We start from the raw sequence: 14,853 nt of genomic DNA, 5'->3' as shown, positions 1-14,853 counted from the left end.
TGATATTTGCTACATATCATTTGTTTGCAGAGTATAGCTAAAGAAGGCTATCCCTGCATTCCAATATCCATACTTCCATACCAGTTAGTATGCCAGAAAAAGATTTAGGACGTCCCAAAACATGCACGTCAATTGTAGTATGCTAAAAATACCCAGATGCCCCACTAACTCCAATAGCATTTTGGAGTATTCGTCCTTATTCTTGACATGTCTCGACATTATGAAAAAACAAATCTTCCTTATCTAATTTTTTTTCTCTCCTGTGGCCCTAAAACTCTTCTGCACTTTAGTATGTTGTGAAGTAAAAAGAAAAAGTATGTGATTTGGAAGGCAGGGAGAATATCCCCACAGTCTGCTATTAAAGAGACATGGAAGCTCGCGGTGGACAAAACAGGAAAGGACACACTGTGACGGGGAATGGGTGGGGAGGTGTTTAGGGTTTTCCACTTACTTCATTCATCACAACAAACACAGTCAGACAGAAACGCACAGAGCAGACTGCAGTAGTGACTTACTTAGTGTACTACTACTATAAAATATATAATAACATACAATATATCAGGACTTGAGGATATATCTTAACATTTTGTGTCTAAGTGTAGGCAGTGATTTAAACTGCACTGTTGGGGACATCAGGATCTAGAAGTATGGAGGTAAGTTATGTTTCAGTGTTCGTCATTTAAAGTACAGTGTGTGTGTGTGTGTGTGTGTGTGTGTGTGTGTGTGTGTGTGTGTGTGTGTGTGTGTGTGTGTGTGTGTGTGTGTGTGTGTGTGTGTGCGTGTGTGTGTGTGTGTGTGTGTGTGTGTGTGTAAGTGTGTGTAAGTGTGTGTGTCACCAAACCATTAAAGTTTTTTCTTTATTGTTGTTAAGTACATGCACCGATAGCATTTGAATTTAGTGTATTTGACAAGAATCGCAAGGAATTTAAAATGTCTTGCCAACTATCTCGTGCAAAAATTGTGTACCAGTTCACATAATCAGAAAACAGGCATTGCAAATTGTATCATTTCATAATTTTGGCAAATGTATAGGCATGACATCATGTACATTATAGTAGAATAAAATACAAACTTTGTCCTGATTTCATGTTAAAGGCATTCGGCCGACATTCTTTTGCGAACAACAAAAGATGGTTTGCGCCAAAAATATTTTGCCCGGCAGGATGTTTTAGTTTCCTCCTTTTCCGCTGCTTAGAACAATAGACACTTAATAGTGCAGCAGCAATGTCTGGGTCAAGAGCAGAAGGGAGTTTTTTTTGTTAATGGTGATGAGTGCAGAGGATTTGCTTTCTAAGTTTAATTATAAGCCACTCTACAGGCTCAGAACCGAAAGCCAAAAACACAGGCGATAAGAACATAAAATATTTTTTTTTTCGTATTAATACACATACAGTATATGAGAAGGAGCATTGAAGGGTCAAGCCATCGACAAACACGTTGACACAAAGTTGGTTAAGCCTATCAGCTCCACTACACTTTCTCTGTATGTCTCAGTATGGCAGCATTTACAAACTGGTGTCACTCAACTGGTGTAATCAATGATCTCTCGTGTATAAATAAAGGTTGAAAGAATAAATGAATGAATGAATAATGGACAGTAAAATGTACAATAATGACTCAAATAAGCCCAAGTTATTTCTTATAAAATCTTAATAGTGAGGAAATGTTGTCAGCTTCTCACTTTGGGACAGGCCTTCAAAGGTCTCTTTGAGGGTTCAGACTAGGTTTTAAGGTTCAGGTATGAATTAGGTTTATGTTATGGCTAGTGTAAGGGTCGGGGGTAGGCATTTAATTTTGATGGTTAGGTTTAAGTTAAGGGGCTAGGGAATGCATTATCTCAAACATATCCTAAAAACTTCCCGTTCCTTTAGGATCTGGGGCTTGTGCGTTGTGACAGCCTGGATACTGGTTCTGACGGGGAGGTTCTGACCCTGATGGAGCGTCTGTCCTTCGACCCTTTGGCCCGGGACGCCTCCCTAAACCTGGACCCGTCAGCGACCCCGGACCCCCCCTCTCTCGAGCCGAGCCCGGCTGAACTGGCCCAGTGTGAAGCCGAGGTGGGAACGCTGCTCAGCATCATCGCTGAACTCAACAAGAAGATGGGATCCTTACAGGCACCACAAAGGTGACGGTTGTGAGGGAATTTTGGGTCTTTAGTTGTAATATTAATGGTAAAGATTAATAGTTCAAATTCGCCTATCTTGTGTGTCTGTCTCACAGACTCTAGGTCAGCCTTGGAGCCTGTTAGGAGACACTTTGGTCAGTTGTATAGATAAAGTCTCATCTCCTTCTACTCCATAATGTTATGGTTCACCGTGTTCAGCTCTGAACCAAAACATTGGTACGCTTGGTGCCCGAGCCGGGGAGGCGTTAGAGATAGCCCAAGGTTAAGACACAGCTCTAAGCATGAGTTTGTCAGAATTGAAGTGCAAGTCACGAGAGTTGCAGTCCGGTTCTCCTTGGCTAAGTCTGTAATAAATATTGCTTCATAATTCATCCAAGTCTCCTGTAATATTCTTCCACCTGAGTTGACCTCCAACCTTAACAGAACTTCCTTCACAATGGTAGTGTATATATTTTTTAAAGATTTTTTTTCCCGCATTTTCAAGCTTTATTAGACAGTACAGAGTTGAAATGGGGAGACAGAGAGAGAGGGGGGATGACCTGCAGTACAGGTCCACGGGTTGGATTTGTACCTGCGACCATTGTGAGGAAATATTCGCTGATTTTGACAACAAGCATTCTCCAGCATCGCTGACTCCACCTTTAACACTGTATTTTTAAGTATGTGTGATTGTTGAATTGAGTATTAGAAGTGATATAGTGCAAGTTGCAGCCCTATACACTGGTCTGCATATGGCTTCTCTTAAAGTCATAAAACAAAAACAAACAAAAAACATTTGCATTTACAAGCCAAATGTTAATCCTGAATTGAATTGAAACATTTTTTTATTTCAAAAAAGAAAAAGAAAATAAGCAATAATAAACATTAAAATTAATTGATGAGACAAGTGGACAGTTACACTGATGTAATATTTACACACAATGAAAAACCACAAATGAAAATAAACTGTCTAACACTTGCTTTACCCAATCCTGTGCTGTTCTGCAGTGACCCAGGAGAAGTCAAACCGCGGGCTCCATCCAGGCCGTTGGTTCCAGACCTTCTGTCCCACAGACTGAACAGAAGCCCGGACAGAATCGCTGCCTCTCCCGCCCCGAAACCTCCACTCACCCGCAGAGGTCTGTACCAATTTTTTTTTTTAATCTTTATTTATACAAATCCCATTGAGACCGGAGACTCTTTTTCAAGGGAGACCTGTTCCCATTTATACGTTACCATTCACAAACACATTCTTACACCGGTAGCAGGCTAACTATCGACATTCGCACGAGGCAAGGTGGGTGAAGTGTCTTGCCCAAGGACTAAACAGCCATGACACAAGTGGCAGGGCGGGGATCGAACCACCAACCCTTCAATCATTGCCTGACCCGCTCTACCACCTGAGCCACAGTCGCCAGCAATGTGATTTGAAAACATACTCTGTGTTACCCTGTTGCATACTCTTTCTTTTTTGTATTCTACATTCTACAGCTGACCATAAAAAGTGTGTAGGCCTAAGCATGCAGTATGCTACAATTGGGACATACTTTTACTTATTTATTATTTCATCTTATCATTGTGCCTTGAACTTGCCTCTTGCTTTTATATGGTTGTTTTCACTCGGAGTCTCCGTCGATGTGACTTAACTTCTGCTGCAGTGGATTGTGGGTCAGAGTCATCACCAAAAACAGCTGCTGATTTCCACACTAAAAATCACGACTGCATTGCTGCATCTGACATCATGTATTGAGACAATACTAAGTATTTTCCTACCATATTATATAGCAGGGAAGTATGGGGATTGGAATGCATGCAATATTTCAATTGAAACACTGCTATTTTCCTCCACTAGGGGGCGGTGGTGTAGTCTGGTCTAAACTGCAGGAGGTGCTTTCATCAGTGGAAGACTCCATCAGCTGTAAGCGCTCGTGGGCCGCTCCCATCATGGCTACGGACCGGGACAAGCAACAAGAACATCTTTACAAAGCACAGGAGAGCTGGGGCAAAGCTACTAAGGTGATAAAACTGTAAAACAAAATATATAATATTAATAATGTATACAGCTCTGGAAAAAATTAAGAGGCCAGTCTGGATTTTTCTTCAATCTTCATCTCTACATGACTTAATGCAGGGGTGTCCAAACTACGGCCCGCGGGCCAACTGCGGCCCGCGGCCCGCTTTTTATTGGCCCGCGGCCGATTTTAAAAATACAATGTAATATGGCCCTTTGAAAAAAAAAAAATTTTTTTTTTTTTTTTTTTTTTTTTTTGGCATTTCTCAGTTAACCCACTAGTGCAGGGGTGTCAAACACTGATTGATTGGCCCGTGGCACATTTTAAAAATATAATGTAATATGGCGCTTTTAATTTTTAAATAATTTAAATGCACTCATTATATTACAGAGGAATATGTCCCATAAAAGAAAAAGAGCCCATCCCAGAGGACCCTGCATAATATTTTATTTTAAATGAATATTATTATGGAAAATCTATGTGTCCTTCTCCAATAGCTTCTAATTCATCTGACACAGTGTCTCCATTTTTTTCATACAAAATTCTTCAAATTTAGCCTCTTAATTTCCCTCTCAAAGTGCACCAGATTCATGCATTTCACTTTAAAAACTTTAAAAAATCTCCCGGGGGGGCATACCCCCGGACCTCCCTAGGAGGGTCGGGACCTCGGCTGGATACTATTTTCACCCTGCTGGACATTGGACGCAAAGGCAGAAAACACTGGGTGTATCATTGGCATATAAACAAGAGTGGGAATGTGTCTGTTTAATGTACAAGGAAAGTGTTGCCGTGAAGAAGGATTACAATTTACGAAGACACTATGAAACTAAACATCAGAGCAGCTACATGTCCTGATAAATGTGTTATTTTTGCAAAGTGGCCCGGCCCTTCGTAGATTTTTCTGTATGTGGCCCTCAGTGAAAAAAGTTTGGACACCCCTGACTTAATGGAAATGCTCTTAATGACAATATTTTTGGGGGGAATTTGGTAGAAATGTTGACAGTTGTTTATATTATAAAACCATAATGTTCATTCTACTCAAACATAGTGAAATGAGAGACACTGAACATTTGGAGTGTAAGTGCATTTTTTCCAGAGCTGTATATATTTATTTTTCTTTTTTTTTACTGCTGCAAACTCCAGCAAAGAGTTAATTTTAGGTAGAATTTGCTGACAATTTGATCTACATATCATTAGTTCTAGCTGATGGAAGTACAATGAATCCAAAAAATGTCATAAAGTAAGTAAGTAAGTAAGTAAGTAAACTTTATTTATAGAGCGCCCTTCGCAGACCAGGGTCACAAAGCGCTTCACAATGGGAAGCAACAACAGATTAAAATTGTACATACATTTAAAAGGCCAAGACAATACAGTGATAAACATAGCAGCCCCAATAACAAATTAGGCAAAAGCCTGCACAAATAAATAGGTTATTAAAGAGTACTAGAGTGAGACACTGATGATAGATGAATAAGGGAACATGTTGTACTTATAGATATTATCATGAGGCTTTGACAGTTTTTTACTTACATTAAAAACAATATTTTTGTCGCATTACACTTTTTTTCAGAAATATTTGAATAGAAATGCACATTTGGCAATATCTAACTGACTATGTCTAAATTTGCATGTTTAAAAACCAAAAATCTAGAGACGTTGGATAAAGCCAGAGTTACTGTATGTCTCGCATTGTCTCATCTGAATGGATCAATTTAGGAGAAAAAATATATAATCATTCGGACATTTTTTTTTAAGATTATTTTTTGGCATTTTCAAGCTGTATTGGATAGTAGGCCTACAGAGTTGAAATGGGGAGACAGAGAGAGACAGGGGGGGTTGACATGCAGTAAAGGTCCACAGGACGGATTTGAACCCGCAATCCACTGCAACGAAGGCCGGAGCCGATATGGTACGCGCTGTATCCACTACGCCACCGGAGCGCCCCTATTCGGACTTTAATTAGGCTTCAAATCAGCCCATTTGATCATTCTGTGTCCCTGTTTGTAGATACTGGATGACATGGAGAGAGAGTTTGGGATAACGTGTCCAACAGGCCACTACCAACAGGACGTCCTGGTGCTGGAGAGGGAGAGGGGCGACTCTGACCTCAGGACCCCCGCACACAGACACACACACGGGGATCTGGAGAGAGCGCACAGCAACATCATACAGATGGAAGAGGACAAGAACAAGGTGAGAGGGGGGCTCTGTTGTATGAATGAATTGAATGTTACATTTTGTGTCATTCCACATAAATTACCCATCCTACACGCAGCATTACAAGACACCGATATACAGCTCTGGAAAAAAATAAGAGACCACTTCAAATGTTCAGTGTCTCTCGTGTTACTATTTATAGGCATATGTTTGAGTAGGATGAACATTTTGGTTTTATAATATAAACTACTGCCAACATTTCTTCCAAATTCCAATACACTTTTTGTCATTAAGAGCATCCAGACTGGTCTCTTAATTTTTTCCGCAGCTGTAACTACACAAAGAGTGTACGGAAACACTATACAATAACACAATACACTATACAATACAGTACATCTGGCACTGGATAAACACACTACATGTAACATACAACATACATACAACAATATATAGCGTTTTCATACAACAACTTCTGTTATCTTTTCAGCTTGTGTGTCTCCAAAAGGCATGGAGGTCGGGGTCTCTGTCTCCCTCCTCGCGGCCCAGCTCGGGGCCTTTCGGGTCGGACTGGGCGTCTCCGTCGTTCCCCGGGTCTCCTCTGCTCCACAGGAGAAGCTCCAGGGCAGTCACACCTCTCTCTCTGGGAGGGGAGGGCTCTACGCTGGGGTCGGTCAACTCTGTCAGTCCCTGTCCGAGCCCCATAGGCCTGGAGAGTGAGACTGAACGACTCAACAGGTGAGTTTGAGCTGGTTTAAAAAACAGCATATATATTAGCTATTGTACAGCTCACTGAATAGGCTTATATATTACATTAACTGAGATTAGATTCACCATGTTTTGCTCCAACAATATAGGGCATTACACAATTTAAATAAGGCAAGGCAAGTTTATTTATATAGCACAATTCAGACACAAGGCTATTCAAAGTGCTAGACAGGGGCATGAAATACATCAAGTTTAAAATACATCAAGTATAGAATAGACATTAAAAAAGTGAATTAAAAATATGAATGGAAACATTTAAATAAAATCAAAATTACAGGTCAAAAGGGAAACACAATTTTTTTCCAATTTGACTGTTTGACCAGTTTTTGAGTTGTGATCCCTAGTAGACATACCATCATATAGGGCTTTGCGATATGACAAGATACTGTATATTTTTTAACAAAATAAAATCGTCTATGTTTCATTTCATTGCAATTTTATCTAAATTATTTATTCAAAGAATTTACATAAATCGACTCCAAATTTTCCTTATGTACCCCCTAATGATGTCATAATATCTCAGGGTCATTGACCGTCTTAAGGCCAGGAACGAGCGGCTGACAGCGGCTCTGGAGAGGAGGAAGGGAGAGTCAGAGCTGATCACTCTGGCTCTACACAGACTGGAGGCTGACTGCAACGCCCTGCACAACGCACTCACATACTGGTACCACACACACACACACACACACACACACACACACACACACACACACACACACACACACACACACACACACACACACACGCACACACACACACACATGTACACACACACACACACACACACATGTACACACACACACCCACGCCCACACACACACACACGATATGAAAGGTCGCAGTGACCTTTGACCTCCAAAATCTATTAATTTCATCTTTGAGTCAGTCGACATTTGAGCAAAATAGGCCACCGTAGCTTGTGTTATTATTCGAAAGCGGTGGGGAGCGTTGCATTCTAGAACTTTAACCACTAGATGCCATTCATAAATATTCAGATATTACGCACACTGCACCTTTAAATGTTGTCTGTCTGTTTGTCTGGTGATTGACAGCGAGGAGTGTGAAGAGGCCTACGCTGAACTGCTGTCACTCTGCGACTCCAGGAAGCAGAAAGACATTCCACTGCAGACGGACTCAGCAGGTGTTTGAACGCCGCCATGTTTTTATTCTGTTTCACATTCACTGACATACACAGTGGGTATGCTTGTCATTCACACAGACACACGCACATACACAAACGCAAGCGCGCACACACACACACACACACACACACACACTCGCTTGCTCGCTCACTCACTCACTCACTCACTCACTCACTCACTCACTCACTCACTCACTCACTCACTCACTCACTCACTCACTCACTCACTCACTCACTCACTCACTCACTCACTCACTCACTCACTCACTCACTCACATACACACACACGTTTGTACGCCTATACTTGTGAGGACACTCATTGACACGATGCATTCCGTAGCCCCTTACCCTAACCTTAACCATCAAAACTAAATGCCTAACCCCAACACTCACAATAACCCTAACATAAACCTCATTCCTTTGAAGGCCTGTCCTGAAGTGAGAACCGGCCAAAATGACCTCACTATTAAGATCTAAAAGTCAAATTGATTTGCACAATAGTTGTTATTATAATACAACTATTTGTGACACACACACACACACACACACACACACACACACACACACACACACACACACACACACTCACTCACTCACTCACTCACTCACTCACTCACTCACACACACACACACACACACACACACACACACACACACACACACACACACACACACACACACACACACACACACACACACACACACACACACACACACTCACAGTTTTTGTTTTCATCAGATGCAGACGGTGAACTGGAAACTGAAGAGCTGTCTACCTCCTTCTCTACAGCAGGGGTCAGAGAGGAGCCGGACACACACACTCACACGGGGCAGAGGTGAGTGAGGGGTTAAAACTTTAAAATGCTCTTTGTACATTCAAGCGCTGTAATAGCAATGAGCGCAAAGAATAACCTGTTTAAATGATGACAGTGGATCAAATTGGAAAGCAGAAATTGCAACAAAAACAAGGATATGATTCACATCGGTGTGAGTGTGTGTGTGTGTGTGAATGGGTGAATGTGGTAAGAAATATAAAGCGCTTTGGGGCTGAGAAAATCGGCTAAAAAGCGCTATATAAGTTAAGTCCATTTACCATTTTTAACATTTACCATTTTATATGAGGCTTTGTTATGTGGCCCTTTATTGCTTCGGGCTCAAGGCCTATACCTTTAGCCCAATTGTAATTCCGCTTCTGCACTTACTATCTGTAACTGTAACCCAACAGTGCACCTGAGCCGGTGGAACGGGAGGAATTTCTCAGACGGAAAATCGAGCGTCTGAAGATGTACCGAGCCGCCATTTGTCTCCCAAAGCCGATCCCCAAACCTGAGAGCAAAATGAGCTGTGAACCGAGAGGGGGACCGGTGGCGAAAAATCATGTCAAACCTTCTGATGGCAAGAAGGAGAAGGCCTCACTCTTCTATGAACTCATCTCTGTCAGGGTAAGAGAGGGAAACACACACACACACACACACACACACACACACACACACACATAATGCATTACTATGTAGTGTTTATTTTAAAAAGAAACTATGTAGTAGTTACTAAAAAAAATTATTGAAAAAAAACTTTTTAGTATGTGATGCATATCTATGTAGTAGTTTCCACAATTGTGTGTACCTTATTGTAAAGTGTGACCATAGAATTGAGTAATGAGCCCAACACTGCTTGATAATCTGCATTCAGTTCTTTATTCTATGTATGTGTTATATATTATGCATATTCTTTACCTGCTTGTACTTTTTTTGCATTGGCCTTTAACACAACTTGAGACTTTGACACTCGTACCTTTTTTTTCTTCATGTATCTTATATGTTGTATTGTATTGTATCTTGTACAGCACTTTGGTCAACTGATGTTTTTAAATGTGCTAGAGAAATAATTTTGACTTTGACTTTTACTTTGTGTTTCTTTATACTATGTATGTGTAATGTATTATACACGTTGTTTACCTGCTTGTGTTGAGGAGGAGATGTCAGACCTGCGTAGCCACATCCGTCTGAAGGAGAAGGAGCTGCGGTGTCTGGAGTGGAGCCTGGTGGCCCAGAAGAGCCAGGAGGCAGGAGGGGGGTTTGTCCCGGAGAGCCTCAGAGAAGAGACCGAGGGGTGGACAGGACAACAACAGGTACAACATAGCCTGGTGCTACCAGACCATCGTACTTCATTTAATTCGTACAGAAGGTCTGCCGGGGAGTCCCCTCTATATAGGAAATAAAACATTTTGAAAACTCATATATATATTTTTCAGAAGAGATGTAGGAACGTACAGGCAAACAACAGGTAAAACAGACTTATAGTTTAAAGGTGGAGCCCGCGATTCTGGAGACGACTTGTTAAAAAGTATTCTGAATCAGAATCATCTTAATATAAATATAATTCTGTAATAATATGAAGTCAAGGTGAAAGGGTCATGAGGGAGCAGGGCGCGGGTCTACTGTGGCAGACCCAGTTTGGGCTTTAGCCACACGGGAAATCACTCCTCCACCAAAGCAGGATCCCTCCAGGGTGAGACGGGTATTTTGGTTCCACAAGGTCTTCTGCTGGGCTGCCATGTTGCACAGACACTTATATCACACTATATCTGCACCACACACACACACACACACACACACACACACACACACACACTCTGTCTGCCATTGTCCAAGGAGAAAGAACCGAATAGCTCTCTTAAGGTTAAAGCTATATTGCGTAACTTTTCTTGTACATGAATGTTGGTTTCATTCAAACCAGTTGTTTAAGCTACCTCCGTTACTGGATATTTGATATACAGTATAAGGGAATCATTTTTTAGTTGAACGAAATGTAAGTTATTTGTATTTTGTCTGACGTTGTAGTCTAGCTGTTAGTATGGCAGGAAGGGAATATTAAAACAAGAACTTATATGATGTATGATGCCAATGTATATATACACACACACACCGCTAATATGTTTCCCAAAATGTTTTCTTGGAAATTAGGACTTAATTTTTGGAAAAATAACAACTTCCCTAACCCTTCTCTAAACATGGCCCTAATACTCTGTTGTATAATACAGAATTGAATGAGGAAGTTTTTATTTATTTTTATTTAAATAGTAATGTTTATTGGATGTTATGTTTCAGAGACTCTGTCAGAATGCAGCTAAACTGGGCAGTGAGGTGGACATGGCTGGACCTAGGACGCGACCCATCCTGAAAGAGCTGCAAGCCGTCCTGCAGAGGTAAGACACTCTATAGTCTCTATGTATATACTGTATATTCATTTACATTTCAATACATTTTTAATCGTTCCAATGTCTGAAGAATGGCACCAACACTGCCAACATTTTTTATGTCTTATAATACCGAAAAAATGCATTTTAAAGACTTGTACACAGTATTTTTTGATTTGTAAAATGAAAAGAAGATTATTTCCAAAATTTGTTATCTAAAAATTCTGGACTCTAATATGTTGTAAAAACATGTTAAATGCATATTTTTACTCTGGCTTTATCCAACATCTAGATGTTTTTTGTGAGCTGAGATACGTTGAGATTCAGATACATTTTTGAAACTAAAAAAAATAATGGTTTTAATGTCAGTAATCAACTGGCAAAGTGTCATGATGATGTCTATAACCTAAAATGTGCTCATGGGCTAAATGGCTTGTATGAATTTAGCCTGACAATGCTTAGTGTGTCTTTACAAGATATCCTGGTACATTAATTTATGAAATTACAGCTGTTTAAATCTATGTAGTGTATAGGCCTAGACATCCCTTGTGAATGTAGTCAGAGTAGGAAAAGAAACATTCACACATCTGTTGCTTAGTTTTATCTGTTGCTTAGGAACGCTATCAGCATAAATGCAGGCTTTGGCCATAAAGGGCTTCTAGTTTCAACACACACACACACACACACACACACACACACACACACACACACACACACACACACACACACACACACACACGCTTTCTGTCAGATGATTCAGAGAGCATCTTCTTTCTCCTCTGACCTTGCATAGTGAATACTTCTACCCCCCTAATGTTGACTCCATGGCTACAGCCCTGGTTAAAGCATTATAAACACAATTACACTGTTTGATTCATTGCATTTTTTTTTTTTTTGTAAAAGAAAATAGAAATTGACATACAGAAAATAATGATGTTACACAAAATAGAAAGCATAATTAGATACACGAATCACAAACACTTGCTAATTGGAATAACATGTTCGAAAAGGAGTGATAAGAAGTTTAGACTTAACTCTCACTGACACTATAGGGGAGAACGGGGTAAGTAGGCACACTTTTTACTCTAGTGAGAAATGTTCATCACCTAAACATCTTTCAATAGTCATTCCTACATTAAATTGAAGCTTAAGGTGTTGGCTTGAAATGTGTACCCCTCACTTTTTCTATCTTATTGTAATAAAGAAGAAATTAATCATCAAAGACACCCTTACACATTGTGACAACCAACCCCATCAAGGGGTCGGTTGTCACACACCATGTTTGTCACAATGTTATCTTAACGGGAATAATCTTAAAAAGAACGCAAGAAAGCATAACAACATTTGAAAGTTTAATTGCATTGTCAAGTTGACAAATAGGCCTACATAACTTACTGTAGCCTTGGAAGCTGGTTTAGTTTGGGATGCACTGGGTTGTTTTGATTTTGTTGCCCTTTTTTCTTTTGCATGCTAGCTGCCTTTTCCTGCTCTATTCTTTCCTTCTCTGGGGTGTCAGTGAGGATACAGCTTGACATTTATTTCGTTATTGGGTTCCTTTTCTGGCTGCAGCCTTTGGATAACATGTGACAACCAACCCCCCAAAAAATGTGACGACCAACCCCAACTTGAATTTCTTGTTTTGTTATAAACCCATTGTGTAAAAGCCTAGAAGAAAAATACTGAGGAGCTAAATATTTTCAATTTGACATGAAAAACACAAACAGTTCTCTCACCTCAAATTCAGCAGTCTAACTCCAAGAAAGACTATGTAGGTGACCTCTGATCCCAATTCTGGATATTTTCATACCAAAATTTCACAGACAGCGCCTTCTGGTTCCGAGATATAACGATTGTGACAACCAACCCGTGTGACATATTACCCCGTTCTCCCCTACTCTCCCTGTTGTTCACCAGGGAACAGGCGCTGAAGAAGAGACTGGCGTTGGTCCATGACTCTCTGAACACGGCTTTGAAAGACAGCGGCGCCAACCGGAGGGACAACGGGGAACAGCTCGCTAGGCTCACACAAGCTCACAGGTAGGCTGTGTTCGAAAAAGTCCTACTAACGTTCTACTCATACTAATTTTGACGTCAAATTGAGTATGTTGTATTCGAGTTTGTGTAGACGAGAAATGCTCGGATGAGTACTTACTACCCGGAAGATTTTGTGCATGGATCGATAGGTTACTTTGCCTACATTTCGCTGCACACTGAGGAGAAATCTGAGGATATTACATGACTGGGAGTTACACACAAATTGTCTTTATATGCAGACGACTTACTTTTGTATGTATTGTACCCTTCGACAAGAATGTTCAACAATTCGGCCAATTATCGGGGTACAAACGTAACTTTGTAAATAGTGAAATCTTTGCAGTGAGTAAACCTTCAGCTTATCTTCCTCACAACACACTGTAGCTCCTTCCAAATGTGTGGAGGAAGGTTTTAAAGGAGCAGTAAGATATTGTCCTTTTAGCTAACTTCCTGTCAGTGACTAGTAGTTAGCAGTCCCCTCCCTCGTCCCTACGTCACCAACACATGAACACACAGCCGTCTTCATCAGATAGTGCCGTGATGTAGAGCAGCGAGTCATTGTTCACAGGCACTGAGGCTCTTTATAGCGCTCTGTCTCCTGATTCGATAAAATGAGCGGGAAACTCTCAATTTTGTCTGGCAATAACTTCAAAGCTGAATGACTGGGAGACCTGTGTTATGAACTATGCATATACTGTTTAAGAACTACTGTATGAATATAGAGAGATTTAACACTTAACAAAAAGTATCACTTACTTCTCCTTTTAAAGTCAATTGTATCTCTCTGTGTTCTTTCCATTGCAGTAAAGCCTTGAGTTCATACCGTCAGATTCGTAGGAAATACCGAGAGCAGGTGTGGAGGCTGGAGCAGAGAGTAGCGGCCGCCATGACAGAGGGTCAGCAACGGAGCGCATCACCGAACACCGCAGGAGAAAGCTTAGAGTGGAGGAGAGAGGAGACCGTTCTGTGATCAAATCAAGTTTATTTGCATCGCCCAATATCACAAATAGATGTTTGCCTCAATGGGCTTTACATTTCCTACATGACACCCTCTGCCCTTTGACCCTTAGCTCTTAAGGCCGTCTCAGACGGTAGGCGAAATTCCGCTCGCGTTGTTGCCTGGCCCCGCGGCTTCACTTTGCGCTCCCCGCGTGAAGTGACGGGCGGATTAAGCGCGATTGTGATTTTTTAACCGCCACGACAAAAAGATAAACAGTTCTCAACTTTTCCAACAGCTCCTACGAGCGTGCGCAAGCGTTCGACGAGCACTGAAGCGACAGTTCCACGGGAGTGCGCCCGCTTGTCGTGCCGCTTGACAGAACGCTGCACCTTCTGCCCGCTTGCCTCTCCAATGAGAATGCATTGCCAGGGGCGACAAACGCGTTCCGTCTGAAACGCCCTTTAACCCTATCAAGAGATTCAGTGGTCTTTAAAAGGTGCACTA

At 41.1% G+C, this 14,853-nt stretch overlaps 1 protein-coding gene across 1 annotated transcript; it reads left to right on the top strand.

Annotated features, from left to right (window-relative positions):
• Positions 1-647: 647 nt before the first annotated feature.
• Positions 648-14,396, top strand: ushbp1 (Usher syndrome 1C binding protein 1; the record flags this gene model as incomplete). The annotated part of the gene is made up of 14 exons (XM_080032173.1): positions 648-653; positions 1,872-2,125; positions 3,113-3,243; positions 3,957-4,120; positions 6,124-6,309; positions 6,761-7,008; positions 7,562-7,702; positions 8,091-8,179; positions 8,970-9,015; positions 9,405-9,621; positions 10,149-10,307; positions 11,287-11,384; positions 13,290-13,412; positions 14,214-14,396. The coding sequence occupies 14 exons, from the start codon at positions 648-650 to the stop codon at positions 14,377-14,379; spliced, it is 2,028 nt and encodes a 675-aa protein (XP_079888299.1). The 3' UTR covers positions 14,380-14,396.
• Positions 14,397-14,853: the final 457 nt, after the last annotated feature.

The sequence above is a fragment of the Ammodytes marinus genome, assembly GCF_949987685.1.
Source record: "Ammodytes marinus genome assembly, chromosome: 8".
NCBI lineage: Eukaryota > Metazoa > Chordata > Actinopteri > Uranoscopiformes > Ammodytidae > Ammodytes > Ammodytes marinus.
This window is presented reverse-complemented; position numbering and strand designations above follow the sequence as displayed.